The sequence below is a fragment of the Phacochoerus africanus genome, chromosome 15, assembly GCF_016906955.1.
Source record: "Phacochoerus africanus isolate WHEZ1 chromosome 15, ROS_Pafr_v1, whole genome shotgun sequence".
NCBI classification, from domain to species: domain Eukaryota; kingdom Metazoa; phylum Chordata; class Mammalia; order Artiodactyla; family Suidae; genus Phacochoerus; species Phacochoerus africanus.
Genome location: NC_062558.1, coordinates 56,855,718 through 56,871,399, shown reverse-complemented (window position 1 = coordinate 56,871,399; position 15,682 = coordinate 56,855,718). Strand labels below are relative to the sequence as shown.

Sequence of the window (15,682 nt, the reverse complement as noted above, 5' to 3'; positions counted from 1 at the left end):
GAAAAAACCCATTTGATTCACCAGATGACACAAACATGGAATAAAAAATGTAAAAACTCACAACTAAAATGGTTAGGGAATGTAATTTCTGCTTAACTGACCCATCTAGTTAAGGGGGCTATCTTCTTTTTTTTGGCCACACTGCAGCACGTGGAAGTTCTTGGGCCAGGAATCAAACCCATGCCACAGCAGTCACAGCACTGAGCACCTGAGTCACAGTAGTGACAATGCTACAACTTTAACCCCCACTGAGCCACCAGGGAACTCTACAGGCTATTTTCAGGGGGTGGGGGGTGTCCTAAAATACAGTTTAAATGGCCTGGCCTCTCAAACATAAAGTCTGGTAATGGTCTTCATGCCTCAGATCATCATCAAGAGTACCAGGGGCTGCTTTAAATAACCATACCCAACTACAGTCAGCAGGCTTTTCAAGCACGTTTCATTTTCAGAGTGCTATAGTACATCATGTGTGACCTTCACACAGTTGGTGTTCTCTAATGAGGATTCCCTGCTCACATTTTCCACTGAGCGTCACCATGTGTCACATTCATGGCCCGAGCAGCAACACCACCAAAACCTGGGAACTTGCTAGAAATGCTGACCGACTCATGTTCCTGGCCCAGACTTGCTGCCCAGCAATGTGCTTTAACGGGGCTTTCAGGTGGTTCTGATACATCTGAAGTTGGAAAAACATGACTACAGAGAATCCTCACCTGCTGACATTAAAGCAGGAGTTTTAAGCTGGGATCTGTGAACCCCCTGAAGTGAAAGGCAAATGTGCATGTTACTGGGGAGAAGCTATATAGCTGTCGACATTCTCAAAGGGACATTAACTGAGAAACAGGACCTCTACTTTGGAGTCATCCAACTCAGCAGTATTCACTTCTGCAAATATACACCAAGCCAAAATTTTCTCCAAGCCCTTTAATATCACTTAAACAGCTGAGGCGCAAGCAATAATAAAACTGCATTTTTCATTACATCTGCATGATATACTAATTTTTCTCAAAAAACCTCTTCTGCAGTGACATTTCATTAACACACACTCTGCTCCATAGGTTGATTCAACAAGGTGAGCAAGGCAGGCATGATGATAAGCTATCAAACTTACTGAGGAGTAAGAGGACAAGTGGTTACTGACTGCCCATACACACAATGTCCCAGGTTTTACACTCTTCACCTTTAAGTTGGATGTGAACCTAAGTTCTATCATCTGTCAACAGAACAGCACGGATACACCCAGGTTTTAAATGGTTTTTCTTTCTTAACCGCGCCCTCATGGATCCTAGTCAGGTTCATTAACCACTGAACCACCTAGAGGACTTCCTAAATGCTCTTTCATATTGTGTAACCAAACAACAGATCTACGTCCAAGGAAGCATGCCAATGTGCACAAACATTTCGTTTCCAAAGATTTAAGTGCACACCATTACTACACAGGAACATCCAGCTATTATCACTCTACACAGATCTTGGGTTGAGCAGCATTTGGGCAACAGCCCCACTACTACCTGGTTCCATCACTGTGCAAAACGTTAGTGTTCAGCAATTACGTGTCTGAGGGGAATATGGGGAAAACATTTTTGGTGCTGGTCGTCTTAACACAACACAGCTAGCTTTCAAAAGTGGTACCTAATTTTAAAGCAGCGGAGCTGTTATTTAAATAAAGCATACTTGGCACAATCAGCTCTGAAGTAAGGACATCACTACCTCTTCAATAAGCATTAAAGCAAAGCTGATTATTTCTCAGAAAGCTAAGTGATACTCAGCGTGGGCTGCACTACAGTTTGTAAGAACACACAGTCTTCATTCCCTCCTAAGTTGACACCTTATACTCCTCCAGCTGGCCCTTAGTTTGTCTGGCTCCCTTCCTCTCTTGCCAAGCTCTCTGCCCCAACACGTTTGTACTGGTCACCCACCCCAAAAAGCATGTGGGGTTGTCACTAAAAAAAAGCAGTTTAAGGGTTCAGGATCACAAACCTGAAGAAGAGTCCTTAAATGTATGAGTGACCTAGTCTGATAATCTAATTTTATAGATGAGAATAGTGGGAATAAGAGCAGAGAAGTAATGTGGATTTGCCCAAGGTTGTGTAGCTATGCAGACGCAGAAAATAGAACCATGCTCCAAATTTTTTCCACCATATCACAACCACCACAAAACCCCTGTGGTTAAGAAATGTTTTAAAGAAAAACAAAACACCCAGTATATCTAAAAAATCTTGAGGGTCTCTCCACAGGCTTTTAGACAGAATAAAGGCAATGTGTACAATGAGAAATGCAGCTCACTTCAAATGTTACCACTAAGTACCAAGAATCTTTATTCTCAAGTCTGACAGTGAATCTGTGGCTGCAGATAGTATTTCACTGTTTTGAGAATAGAAGGTCCCACTATCTTTACTCTTTGCAAGTCTTTAGCCACAAGGTTACACCTTATTCTCACAACAAGATAAATCATACTGGAAAGGGATTAAGGAGGTACACTTAATATAAAAGCAAAGGCAAACAAATCCTTTTACAAGCATATCATCCCAGTTACCTTGAAGGTTAAGTTTCAGATTAATTTACAAAAGTAGTGACAGAACCATGATTTCAGTGAAAATCAACATAAGTTATACCATAAAAAGAAGAAAAAAAAAATCAATTCAGAAATACTAAGCCAGGCAGGCATGCAAAATTCAAGAGTATATAAAAAAAAATGCAAGGGCTGGCTGCCCAAACAAGTATGTCTCCCCCAAAAATGGGATTTGATCTGAAGTGTTGAACAGAAGCAAAGGAATTAGAAGCTCAATCAGCAGACCAATCCCCTCATTTCATGTATGAGGCAGGCAGTAGGCAGACTAACGGCAAAGCTCACCAGGTAGGTGAAGGGCTGAAGGGGTACACAGACCTAGCTGCCGGCTGCTGATACACACATCTAAAACACAGGCAGGAAAACATCTGAATACATTAAGCCCACTGATTGAACAAAATATTTAAAAGCTAATACATATGGAGGGGTGAAGTTGTTACATCACAGCAGCCTATCACACATTTAAGAGATTAAATGAAAATAAATAATCTCTCAAAGACTTTAATGCTCAGTTTTGATAAATAATCAAGTTTTCATCCAATTTTCTGATGTGCAGCAAAAGCGTATTGGAGCTTTTTAAAAAATAAGTTCATTCTTCAGCTTTCTACACCACTTATGGTCTCTCTTTCAAAGCTGAACATTGGGTTTTTTAATCTGAACCCGTGGCATGTGGAAGTTCTCAAGCCAGGGATCAAACCCATTTATCATGGCAGCAACCCAAGCCACTGCAGTGACAATGTTGCAGTGACAATGCTGGATCCATAACCTGCTACACTACAAGGGAACTCCAGGACTAGGCATTTTTAATGAAAGCAGTGTAATGTTCCATATACATTCTAAATGCATATCTCAGGAATAAACAAAATCCATGTTTCAGTAACTCATAGTGTATTTATAAAAGGGAAAGGCTCTCTATCAAAATACACTTTTCACTGGGAAAAATAAATAAAACAGACAAACAGATCTACACAAAGTAAAAATTAACTTTGGTAGATTTCAGTGTAGGACAGTCCATAACAAGCATTATTTGCCCTTACTCCCCCAGAGCTGCTCATCTTCCAAGTTAAGATTTAAAAATATTTTTAATTGAGATTATGTTGACATTTGTTTCTCACTCCACATCATCTTCAGCCAAGCTCTGAGCACTTACAATTCTCTGAAAGAGAAAAAATTTTAATTTTAAAAAGTATTATGCACATTTAATCAGGATTCTAAGTTCAACATAAAATGCTCTTTGTATTAAATCCTGCTGAAATTACCCATACTGAGATTTCAGCCTTTAAGACTTCATACATTGTTTTTTCATCTAAGAAAATAATGTTCATACATATAATCAGTCCCACCACAAAATTCAAGTCAATGTTAATCAATTTTTATAACTGAAACCAAAGAGAATTTAAAATCTCTTTTCACTCCCATATGAACTAAGACTATGGATTGGTGCTTTAGTGATCCTTCGATTTATTCTTCAAGCTTCATTCTGAACTCATCCATATTTCAAGAGACATCATCTCAGGTCAGTTTTCCAAAAGCACTGTGTTATGGCCACTTTTCTAAAAAGCAGAAAATTGGAGTTCCCAGCTACAGCACAACAGGATCAGCGGTGTCACTGTTCTGCTGGGACTCAGGTTTGATCCCTGGCCTGACACAGGGGTTAAGGATCTGGCATAGGTCAAAACTGCAGCTCAGATCTTATCCCTGGCCCAAGAACTCCAGATGCTGCAGGGTAGCCAAAAAAGGGCAAGAGTTCCCATTGTGGCTCAGCAGTCATGAACCCCAACTAGTACCCATGAGGATGAGGGTTTGAACCCTGGCCACACTCAGTAGGTTAAGGATTCTGGTGTTGCTGTGAGCTGTGGTGTAGGTCACAGACACAGCTCGGGGATCTGGCATTGCCATGGCTCTGGTGTAGGCTGCAGCTTAGACTGGCAACTTCCATGTCACAGATGCAGCCCTAAAACTCTAAATAAAACATTAAAAAACATTTTAATTAACTCTTAATTTATGTTTAATCTCTTACAGAAATGGGTATGCAGTCAAATAGCTCCAAAGCCAAAGCACCTCAGCATAGGAAGACACCCTGGGGCCTTTGGACAAGTGAGGCAGAGTGAACCCACAGTCCGGTACGATCTGCCTTCCAAGCTATGCCATGTTGGCTCCTCCGTCCACTGAACTGATGGGTCTCACAAGAGCAGTAGGCAGAAAGCTGGCTTTTACAGAGTAGCTTGGAGTGGCCTGAATTTTGGGATTTGACTACTAAGGCCTGAGATTTAAAACTAAGAGACACACTTCCTGATCAACCTCTTGGGCACAATCACTAAATTTTATGCCCCCCTCATCTGGCCAGGGATTGAATCCAAGCCCCAACAGTGACAATGCTGAACCCTTAACCAACAGGATACCAGGGAACTCCTAGATGTTTCTCTAGTTGGGCTGATATCTCCAGTACTCTTCATTTCATGGAGGAGAGTTTCAAGATGTCATCATGTCCACTAAGGTCCTTTTAAAATGCCAATGTCCTAAAAACTTAACTCTCAGATTCTATTCACTTATTTCATAGCACTTCAAATCTTTACCTGACTAATTGTTGGGAGCTTAGTCAGAAGCATCTGGAACACTGGTGGTGGAAGAGTTTGCTGTAACACTTGCAGTAACTGCTGTGGCTGTCCACACACAGCAATGGCATTTGTCAGATGGTCTACACCCTTCTCATATTCACCTGGAAGATTTATGTAAGAATAACACACAACTCAAATTGGCACAATATTGTAAATCAACTATAGTTCAATTAAAAACAAAACACAAGGTAACTATAAAAACTCTTGCCTTTGTCCAAAATTCAACATAACATTTTCACTTCAGAAAAATCTCATGATTGAAAGTATTAAAATTGAAGAAAGCATGACTCTACCAAGAAGCATTAAAAATGGAAAATATAAAAGACTTTGGTCTACCATAGGGGACAGGATTTCCATCACGGGATGCAATGGCTCCACTGACTTGGAAATTAAGATACCACATGGCTACTGAATTTACAGGCCACAGAGGAGGTCACATTGTTGTCTGAGAATATTAATTCTGATTATTTAATGTGAATAGAGCTGCTACCAAAAAGGTATGTATAGAACAAGGAATCCTGAGACAACTGCCTAAAACTTCTAAACAGAGAGAACAACCACAACAACTCAGCCTAAGTGAAATAATTTCCCCTCCTGGCACTTGCAGCTTTGATCCATTCACATATCCTCGGTTAACAGAGTATGTTTATAGAAGCTCTTTGGATGAAGAAGACCTTGCTAAGCAATGAGGTTCACCACTTACATGCTTATGTTTTCTCCTGGCTCACTCTGATACTGAGCTTCTCCTAAGCCTAACCACCCGAGTCTTCTACCTGGGGTCTGGTTGGTAGACATCACCAGAAGAAAGGCAGCCTGGCAGCTGAGTTAAGTAATCCTCTGGGTGTGTTGGGCTGAAGCATGGAACATAAGCTTGGGAAAAAGAGTAATACTTCCTCATCCTCCCCAACTCACTTCAACGCCATGAGTAACTGTTGTTTACAACCTGGGTCTAACAGCTCAGGTCAAACAGGCAGATGGCCACAGTATTCCATCCCCATAATAATCCCAACATAAAATAATTAGAAGAGCGCTATGTTCTGATACGTAAAATCATCTTAATTGTTTGTATTTTAGGGACTAGGAGAGAAATTGATACTATCATTATAGTCTCTCAAATGATCTTTTAAGAGGATTTAAGTGCTTTACTATTGCCCTTTATTAAACTTTCTATTTTTCTTATATTGTGAAACAGTCATTTCCAATTTAAATTTTTTGATCATTTAAATTTCATAATAGTAATATATTAAAAAGAACTTAATCCTATTGATGGACTATATAAAGGACAGCTTAAACTCCAGATCAGATTTAGATCACTGGTTTTGAAATCACTACTATGAACTCACTGTGTGATCTTGATCAAGTAAATTAACCTTCTCTGGGACTTATTACACTATGACCTTATTCTCTAATCTACTTAAAAAGTAATCTCATTTATCTAGATTACTCATTATCTCATATTATTAAATGCCTAAAAACTCATCTAGAAATATTTGGAATATCTTAAAAAAAAAAAAGAGCCATATACACAAAAGAAGCCCTTAATAACACCATAAGTTTTTATGAGTGTGAAAAATTTAAGCTAGTTTCCTAGTCTCTTAATGATTATTCATTACCTTGAGCTAGTAACTCTTCACCAAGCTGAATTTCTTCGAGGAAGAATTTCTGAACAGCCTCAGCATCTTTAAGGTCAGGTAACTGTTTGGTAATAGATTATTTAGTAACTGATACTGAAGTTATGCCAGAGATAACAACCAATATACCAAAAAAAATCATGCCACAAAAAATTTAAAAACAAAAAAAAGCAATTTAATTACTCTTCAACACTCACAAGAATTAGTTTAGTATCTATATTCAAATAAATGCAAGAAAAACACTTATCAATCAAATTGGTATTTCAACGGTTTTTAGAAAGCTGTAAATTAAAGTAAAAACTGAAGAGTACAAAAATCTTTATAAGATAAGCACCTTATAATTAACACTACTTTTGATGGCCATTATTATAAATTTTTTTATAACTATATTCAATTTGTTCCCCTCATCCAATACTGTTTTGTACAGATCTTAATACAACTATAAGATTAGCTATTTTTATTTTTTACTTATTTTCTTCTTTTGCTGTGCCTGTGCCATGTGGAAGTTCCCAGGTCGGGACTGAACCCATTGCCACTGCAATGACAACACTGGGATTTTTAACCTGCTGAGCCACACAGGAACTCCAAGATTAGCTATTTTTAGACAGCAATAGAACACGACTGTCAGTGAATATGTGACTGTATAATCATTGTCTATTTGTTGGGCATTTTGAGCTGCTTCTAATTTTTGCTACTACAAACAGCTTTTTACACTTTACCAGATATAGCCTTCAGCTATATGCACTATGTTTTTTAAAAATTTACTTTTTTTTCTTTGGCTGCTCCGAAGCATATGCAGTTCCCAGGCCAGGGATCGAACCTACGTCCCAGCACTCCCAACACACCACTGATCCTGTTGAACCACGGCGGGAACTCCTTTATTTTTAAAAAATGTGAACCAAGTTTTTAAAAAGTCTTTCTTTTGGGGGGGTCTTATTAGCGCTGCACCCACAGCACATGGAGGTTCCCAGGCTAGGGGTGGAATCAGAGCCACAGCAATGCCAGATTCAAGCCGCATCTGTGACCTACACCACAGCTCACTGCAACACTGGATCCTTAATGCTACTGTGTGAGGCCGGGGACAGAACCCACAACCTCATGGTTCCTAGTCGGATTCATCTCTGCTGCGCCATGATGGGAACTCCTAAAAAGTCTTTTTACCTAGGCTTCTATTAATGGAAGCTTTTGGTTCTTGAGTATTATTATATATGCTCTTATTACCAACATAAGCGAAAAAATTTAAATTTCTACAAATGAAGGCATATGGCAAGAATGCAGATAACATCTGCTGATGCACCAGCTACATAGGCACATCTCAGTTTTACTGCTCTTCACTTTATTACACTTAAGATACCAGGCTGTTCCCTGTGTCAACCAATGCTTTTTTCCAATAGCATTACTTTTTAATTAATTTATATTCATTTTTTAGACAATGCTATGCACACTTAATAGAGTACAGTGTAAACAAAGATTTTATATGCACCAGGAAACAAAAAAATTCACATGATTCACTTTATTGAGAAAGTCCCTTTACTGCAGTGGTCTGGAACCAGACCTTCAATTTCTCTGAGCGTCTGCCTCTAATACATCCATTTTCTTATGTCTTTAGAAAGAAAAGGGTACTGAAAACATAAGGAACATATTACATATTTCAGAAAGGTAGTTTGGACATAACAAGAAAACAAAGTGGTTGTCTTCCAGTTTCACCTCACTATTATGTCTGTGTTGATTATTCAACTGTAACATTTATTAATTTCACTTTTCATTGCCTCAATTTGCTTTAAAAAGAATCACTACTGATCCAATAGGTCCAAGTCCTGGGAATCCAGACAATGGAATTAGTTTCAATAAAAAAGAAAAGCTATGTGCACAATGACTGACATTTACTTACTTAATTTACTTACACATGTCACATAACATTTTTAAATCAAGTAGAGAAACCTAGGTAGTCATTAAAAATAATCATGAACACAGGATCTATGAAAATAAAAAAATGAATAAAAAGATTTATGGCTACATTTACATATTACAAGGTAAAAATCTGTCAGGTGTTGGGATTCTGGATCAGTGGGTGTGAATAATCTTATGTAACTTTTCAAAATGAATAACAAGTAGCTCTTTTAAAGAAAACTTGGAGAGTTACCACTGTTGTACAGCGAGTCAAGGCACAGGTTGCAGCTTTGGCTCAAATTCTATCCCTAGCTTGGGAACTTCTATACGTTGTGGGTGCAGCCAAAAAAAAAGAAGGAAAGATTGGAGGGAAAATTTCAACCATTTGGCATAAATGTCTCCCAGGGCCTATCTTACCACCCCTTAAATCCTGTTCATATAGTAAGCTGTCTGTTGTGATGGCCATCAAGGGGGAAATAACCAAGGACTGGATAATCTGCAGCTGAACAAGTTAACAACTATGCCTCAAATTGCATTTTGAAACAAAAAGTCCAATGTCTGACATCAGCTTTCTCCAAAAAAAAAAAAAGTATTTAAAGTGGAATTTAATAAAATTGTTTCTCTAAACTATATAACATGATCTAAACAAACAAACAAAGCCAGATTGAGTTATTACCTTGGAAAGTCCAGCTCTCTCCTTAGCAAGCTTTTGTTTCTTTCTTCCTGCAAGAAAAGGAATATTTTGTTTTATCACTATTAAAATGGGAATCAAAAGAAGTCTAATTGCTGACAGTCATTCATTCTATCTGCAAAACATGTCTGACTTAGGCTTTCTTCTGTCTCCTTGTGATTTGTCAGGGTCATAAAAATAGTTCTGGTCAATGAGCTGTGAGCAACAGGACATTTCTGTGCAAGAGCCTTTTCCTTCCCTCTGGGGCACCAGGATCAGCAGTTTTAAGAGCTGGGTCTCCTCAAAAAAAAAAAAAAAAAAAGGAGTTCCCGTCGTGGCGCAGTGGTTAACGAATCTGACTAGGAACCATGAGGTTGCGGGTTCGGTCCCTGGCCTTGCTCAGTGGGTTAACGATCCGGCCGTGGCTCTGGCGTAGGCTGGCAGCTACAGCTCCGATTAGACCCCTAGCCTGGTAACCTCCATATGCCGAGGGAGCGGCCCAAAGAAACAGCAAAAAGACAAAAAAAAAAAAAAAAAAGAGCTGGGTCTCCTGAGAAATTTCCATAAGCACAGTAACCCTCTCTGCCTCTACCTCCAACCTACACAGGACATGAAACACCACGAGGAAGAATCAAGCCACTGTTGTTTTATTAACAGATTCTCTCTCTGCTGAATTTTGAAAACTATCTGGCATGCTTAAATGGGGGGGAGGCGGAGCCAGAAATCAGATTTGAGAAAGTTTTCTTAAAAAAAAAAAAGCGCATAGTATTTCCACATTTGGGAAAAATAAGGAGCAAGTAGCACTCAGAAATGCAATGGCTAATTCTTAAATCAACTACTGCTGGCTAGTTAAGAACCCTCTGCCTATGGTCTCTAGTTGTTTTGTTTTTGATTATGAATGCACTTCTACAAATCTTAGGAGTTAGCGATGTTGCTTAGCCAACCCTCAACACGAAATCAGATGTCAATGGTATTCTAAGTTGCTGTTTAACTGTATGCTGGTGTGAAGGGTGCCAGCAAAGGGAGAGGAAACGCAGACTCTGGTATACCCACCTCTTCCTGGACTGTGTCCCCAAGTGTGACCCTGGGCAAGTTACAGTTAACCTGAGCCTCTTTCTCCATATGTAAAACTGGTTTAAGAACAATATCTGCTTCATAGAGTTAACATGAGGATTAAATGAGCCAATGTAAAGCATCTTTTAAAAGAGCCTGGTTGATATCGTGGCCATAAAAACATTTGGTATTGAGATAGTTCAACACCAACTCCTCCTCAGCCAAGGAGTTCCGTTATGCCTAAGAAGTTAGTTTCATTAGTCACTAAAAACTACCAACAACACGGAGAATATCAGTGTAGCATAGCTAAGAAAAGTAAATTTATTATTACCTGGGTGATCCTCAGAAAATAATTGCCTTAACTCTCAAAAGATAAGGCATATTTAAATTTATTTATTTATTTTTTTGTCTTTTTTGTTGTTGTTGTTGTTGTTGCTATTTCTTGGGCCGCTCCCACGGCATATGGAGGTTCCCAGGCTAGGGGTTGAATCGGAGCTGTAGCCACCAGCCTACGCCAGAGCCACAGCAACGCGGGATCCGAGCCGTGTCTGCAACCTACACCACAGCTCACGGCAACGCCGGATCGTTAACCCACTGAGCAAGGCCAGGGACCGAACCCGCAATCTCATGGTTCCTAGTCGGATTCGTTAACCGCTGCGCCACGACGGGAACTCCCATATTTAAATTTATACATGAGAAATAAAAGCCAAAAACAGGCAAACATTCTCTTAAAACCTTAAAGTATTCTATAAATCCAAACTTCAATGACTGACTCAAGAGGCAGTGACCTGTTTGCCTAAATGCAGACAGATGGTTATTTTAGGGAAACTTCTCTTATCTACCCTTACAAACTGAGTTTAATCAGACCAGTATCTTTAGCCAACTCTAGCCCTCAGATTACATAAAGTGCCACAACCCCAAGACTTAAAAAAGTCTTAGCAATCTCAACAGAAAAATACAGGTTAAAGATGATTTTACGTATTAATCTGAAGACTATTTTTCCCTCATACCTTTCCTAGGTGTTCATCACTGGGCAACAGAATATGTAACATTCTACTCTTATTATGCTTAATTAAGGGTTTTATGGAGTTCCCTTGTGGCGCAGCAGGTTGAGGAGCTGTGTCAATACAGCAGTTCTGGCCATTGCTGTGGCACTGTGGTTCAATTTATGACCCAGGAACTTTCACATACCACAGGTGCAGGCAAAACAAATAAATTTAAAAAATTAAACATTAAGCATTTTAGGAGTTCCCTATGTGGGCAGGCGAGGGTTCGATCCCCAGCCTCTCAGCCTGGTGCCGTGGGTTAAAGGATCCGGTGTTGATCCCCGGCCCAGGAACCTCCACATGCCACAGGTAAGGCCATTAAAAAAAAAAGTTTTGTTCAGCCCTCTTCAGGCAGAAAATAATGAATACTAGACTATACTAATTACTAAATACCAGGGTACAGGCCAGTGCGGGGAGAGTACCAAGACTGGAAGAGAAGTGGAAGACTAACAGAGGAACTGGTCAAGGAGACAAAAAACACCTGGATGTTAAGGGTAAGCACTTGCACCACATTTGAAATGTTATTAATTAGCTTATTTTATCCTCACAGTAACACTAGGACAGGTACTATTATCACCAAGGTCACAACTAGTGAATGGCGGAGTGGCAGTGGAACCTCAGAGCACGTGTACTCCAACAGTGCTCTATGCTGCCTCTACACACTGTAGAGAAGTGAAGACATTCCCATCAAAATGAATGGCACCTCAGAAATAAACATGGCAAGTTTGCAAAATAGAGAAATATAATTTGCTAAGCCAGAATTTATGGAAAATGACAAAAATGATCATAAACCCAGGTGAAACTTAGTTTCCACTCTTAGTGTTTTTTAAATGGGAGTGGAGAACATGTGATTGTTGCAGAATATATTTGATGCAGTTGCCAAATTTTTAAAGATCTCTTAGCTACTTGAAATCTATAGCAGTAAGATTAAAAATCTGGCTTTACTTTCATAAAACAATTAACTTGTTATGTTAACTTATTTTCAGAGACAGTTTCATATAGTTATCTCTGTGATAAATGGACAGATGATGATAGACTGAAAAACCAAGGAGTTATACATTCATATCAGCAAATCAACTTAGCATTTACTAGGTATCAGTCCCAGTGCTACCCTTAAACCTAACAAGTTAAAACAACCTAACAAGTCAAAAAATACACATGAAACACAGGCTTACAAAAAGTCCCAAATCTAAATGATTCTGAAAGCACTCAAGATTATTTACTATATTTTAACACAATTAATCATGTAATACAGTGCTGTATCATGAAAAACATCTGTAGTTGGCACTATAACTTGTAGGTTAATTTTCATTTGTTAGCTATTATTTAGATACAAATTATGCTGGGGGAGTCCTGCTAATCTGCTGTTACTAATGAAAGGTGAAAAATCTGAATAAACTAGAATACCAAATCTAACCTCAAACCTTTTTTAAACAACTTAAGTCCCTTTTCCTTAAAATAAAAAATTTTTAAAAATCAGGTAAAAAGAAAAAAAATATTGCATTTTTATTACACATGTAAATATTCTATTAGAATTTAGGCAGGAAAAACCCAAAATTAGGAATTCTCTTGGGATGCAAGTTTGATCCCTGGCTAGAGAATTTCCACATGCTACAGGTGCGACCAAAAGAAAAAAGGAAAACTCTCAAAGTTAACTAAACTCAAATGAATTTCATTCCACAAATACAAAACACCCTCAAGTTCCTAAATATCAATCATACAAAAACCTTTAAGCAGATTGCAAAATACTCGTAAGTTTTATTTGCTAAAGGAAATATCAAAAAAAATTATATTCATAAACAACCTTTAGCATTCATCAATTACCATGTACCAGGTACAGTACTAAACTACAATTAAAGCTTGGAGCCGGTTGCCCAAGGTTACTCAGCTACTAATTCAAGCCTGACCACTTAAATCATTAGGCTACTGTCAAACCCAGAAGAAAAACCAATGGGTTGAAGACGATAGAACATAAACCCTGAAAATAAGATTTCTCAGTTTTAGAAATGATTTCTTCAATCAAAAATCAGTTTTCTCAAAATTGTCAACAGCAGGATTGCAATGTTCAAAGAGCTCTACATCCAAGCCACCCCCACCTAATCCTTCAAGGTACAGGAAAACGATCTAAGTTCCAATAAGTACACATACAGCCAGCATTTATAGGGCCTCTCTTACATCAGGAATGGTGGTGGGAACCTAAAACATCTTAATCTTCACAAAACCAACTGGAGACATTACCTGACTTTGCAAACTAAGAAAATTAAGACTCAGAGAGCCCAAGATCACACTGCTAATTTGTGACTAACCTGGGCCTGGAAACTCAGTGTCTGAATCCACAACAGCATTATTTCCATTAGTCTACCTAGTCATACCTCTATGCCCCTTTCTTCCTGAGACATAAAGAGAGCTAAAATCAGATACACTGTAAATGGTGTAAGATCAGCACTTTCCAGTACGGTAGTCACTAGCCACGTGACACTCTAGAATTCGTGAAATGACTTACTATAGCTTAATTGCTATCACTTAAATAGGATAATCACATCTTTACACTTTCTGGGCTTCAATAACTTAATCATAATTTCAGAAAATATTTTGACTGAGCAACCTAGTTAAAAATTTATTTCTTGGGAGTTGCCATTGTGGCGCAGCAGAAACGAATCCGACTAATATTCATGAGGATGGGGTTCGATCCCTGGCCTCGCTCAGTGGGTTAAGGACCCGGAGTTGCCCTTAGCTGCGGTGCAGGTCGCAGACGCGGCTCGGATCCCACGTTGCCGAGGCGTAGACTGGCAGCTGTAGCTCCAATTCAACCCTTAGCCTGGGAACTTCCATATGCTACCAGTACGGCGCTAAAAGGCAACAACAAAAACGAACAAAGTATTTCTTATTGCAACAAATGTGCTCTTCTATTGTTGCAAACGAGTATACTCCAGAAGTTAAAGACCATAAAGGTTTTGGTGACAAGGTTTCCATCCAGCAAACCTCTTAAAACATGTCGCAGGTATGAAATAGGACTGAGCCACGTGAGAAGCGCAGCCCTTTGGACTCCCCTGCAATTTCTGTAGCATTCACTCATATCTTGGAAGCCTTTAGAGCGAAGCTACCAAGAGGGTTTAAGAATGCAATCTTATCGTTGAGAACGATACTGTTCTGGCTATGCGGATTTCGTCTCAAGCCACGAATTCGCAAAATGCAAAAAACACTTTCGAGGGAGAAATAAAGGTTTATAAAAATAAATGGCAAAACGAGCCCCAACCTCCACGCTATATTATACAATCGCGTTTGCATTTACACAGAGAAAGTGGGGAAAACGAAATGGGAAAAATCGTCCCTCCAAAATGGAGGGAATCGTACAGCGAGGAGCCCGGGGCAGCCCTGGGAGGACGCAGACAGCGCCATCACCTTCTGGCTCGTTTGCCCGCGGTCCTAGGCCGGGCCGCACCACGCGGCTGCCCAGCACGCGGCGACCCGACGCGCCCAGGCGGCCCGGCGAGGGTGCAGGAAGGTTGGGCCACGCCGGGGTCCAAGGGAGGCGGAGGGAGGCCGCAGGCCCCGGGGACAGGGTAGCCACTCACGTTCTCGCAGCCTGTTCTTGAAGTTGGGGTCACTTCGTCTCTTGCGGTCGAAGTAAATGCAGTACCCGATGAAAAGGGCCCCGCACACGCCGGCGGCAATGGCGCTGTTCCGGCCCACCATCTTCTCCCCACGGACGAGCGGCGGCTGCGGCGGGAGAACTGCGAAGTACCCCTTGGCCGCAAACCCTTTGAGCAGACTCCGCTGACCGGGCCTGACGCCCGCCGCAAGGGACGCGGAAAGGCGGGGCTTACGTCACTTCCGGCCCCTGTCGCCGAGACCCTCGGGTCTGTCCAAGGCAGTGCCTGAGCCGAGGCGCCCGCGCCGCCTCTGCGCTTGCGCAGAGGTTTGAGCACAATGGCCGAGACAGCTACCACCGCTGTTCGCGTAGGTGTTGGGATTTTGCTGGAGACCATGCTTTTCCTTAACAGCCGCCTGAGCATGATGTAAGGGTGTTGGCACGTGGCCGTCGTGCGCACACTACAGAGACTTTTTATAGGCTATCACACTCTTTCTTGAATTTAACTGAATTTGCTTTTCAAGTTCAGTCACAATCCGTTGTGCGCCAAGCACCATAAGTGATTCGATTTAACAAGAATGTTACAGTCTCAAGAGTGAAAGAAAACTAAACG

At 40.3% G+C, this 15,682-nt stretch overlaps 1 protein-coding gene and 1 non-coding gene across 2 annotated transcripts; both read right to left on the bottom strand.

Annotated features, from left to right (window-relative positions):
• Positions 1–909: 909 nt before the first annotated feature.
• TOMM20 (translocase of outer mitochondrial membrane 20) lies at positions 910–15,303 on the bottom strand. Its single transcript, XM_047760336.1, has 5 exons — positions 15,053–15,303; positions 9,385–9,431; positions 6,801–6,882; positions 5,146–5,288; positions 910–3,725 (listed from the first exon to the last, which is right to left on the bottom strand). Exons 1-5 carry the CDS (start codon positions 15,171–15,173, stop codon positions 3,681–3,683), a joined length of 438 nt encoding a protein of 145 aa, XP_047616292.1. The 5' UTR covers positions 15,174–15,303; the 3' UTR covers positions 910–3,680.
• Positions 14,468–14,602, bottom strand: LOC125117131 (small nucleolar RNA SNORA14). Its single transcript, XR_007132496.1, has one exon. It is a non-coding gene; the product is annotated as a small nucleolar RNA SNORA14 (small nucleolar RNA).
• Positions 15,304–15,682: the final 379 nt, after the last annotated feature.

What these genes read in the sequence shown, in the direction of transcription:
- TOMM20 (XM_047760336.1), bottom strand. Translation starts at nt 15,173, where the DNA reads ATGGTGGGCCGGAACAGCGCCATTGCCGCCGGCGTGTGCGGGGCCCTT. An exon ending in AGAGAGCTGGACTTTCCAAG is followed by an intron (nt 6,883 to 9,384) that starts GTAATAACTCAA and finishes ATTACCAAACAG; the next exon opens with TTACCTGACCTTAAAGATGC. An exon ending in TGAAGAGTTACTAGCTCAAG is followed by an intron (nt 5,289 to 6,800) that starts GTAATGAATAAT and finishes TAAATCTTCCAG; the next exon opens with GTGAATATGAGAAGGGTGTA.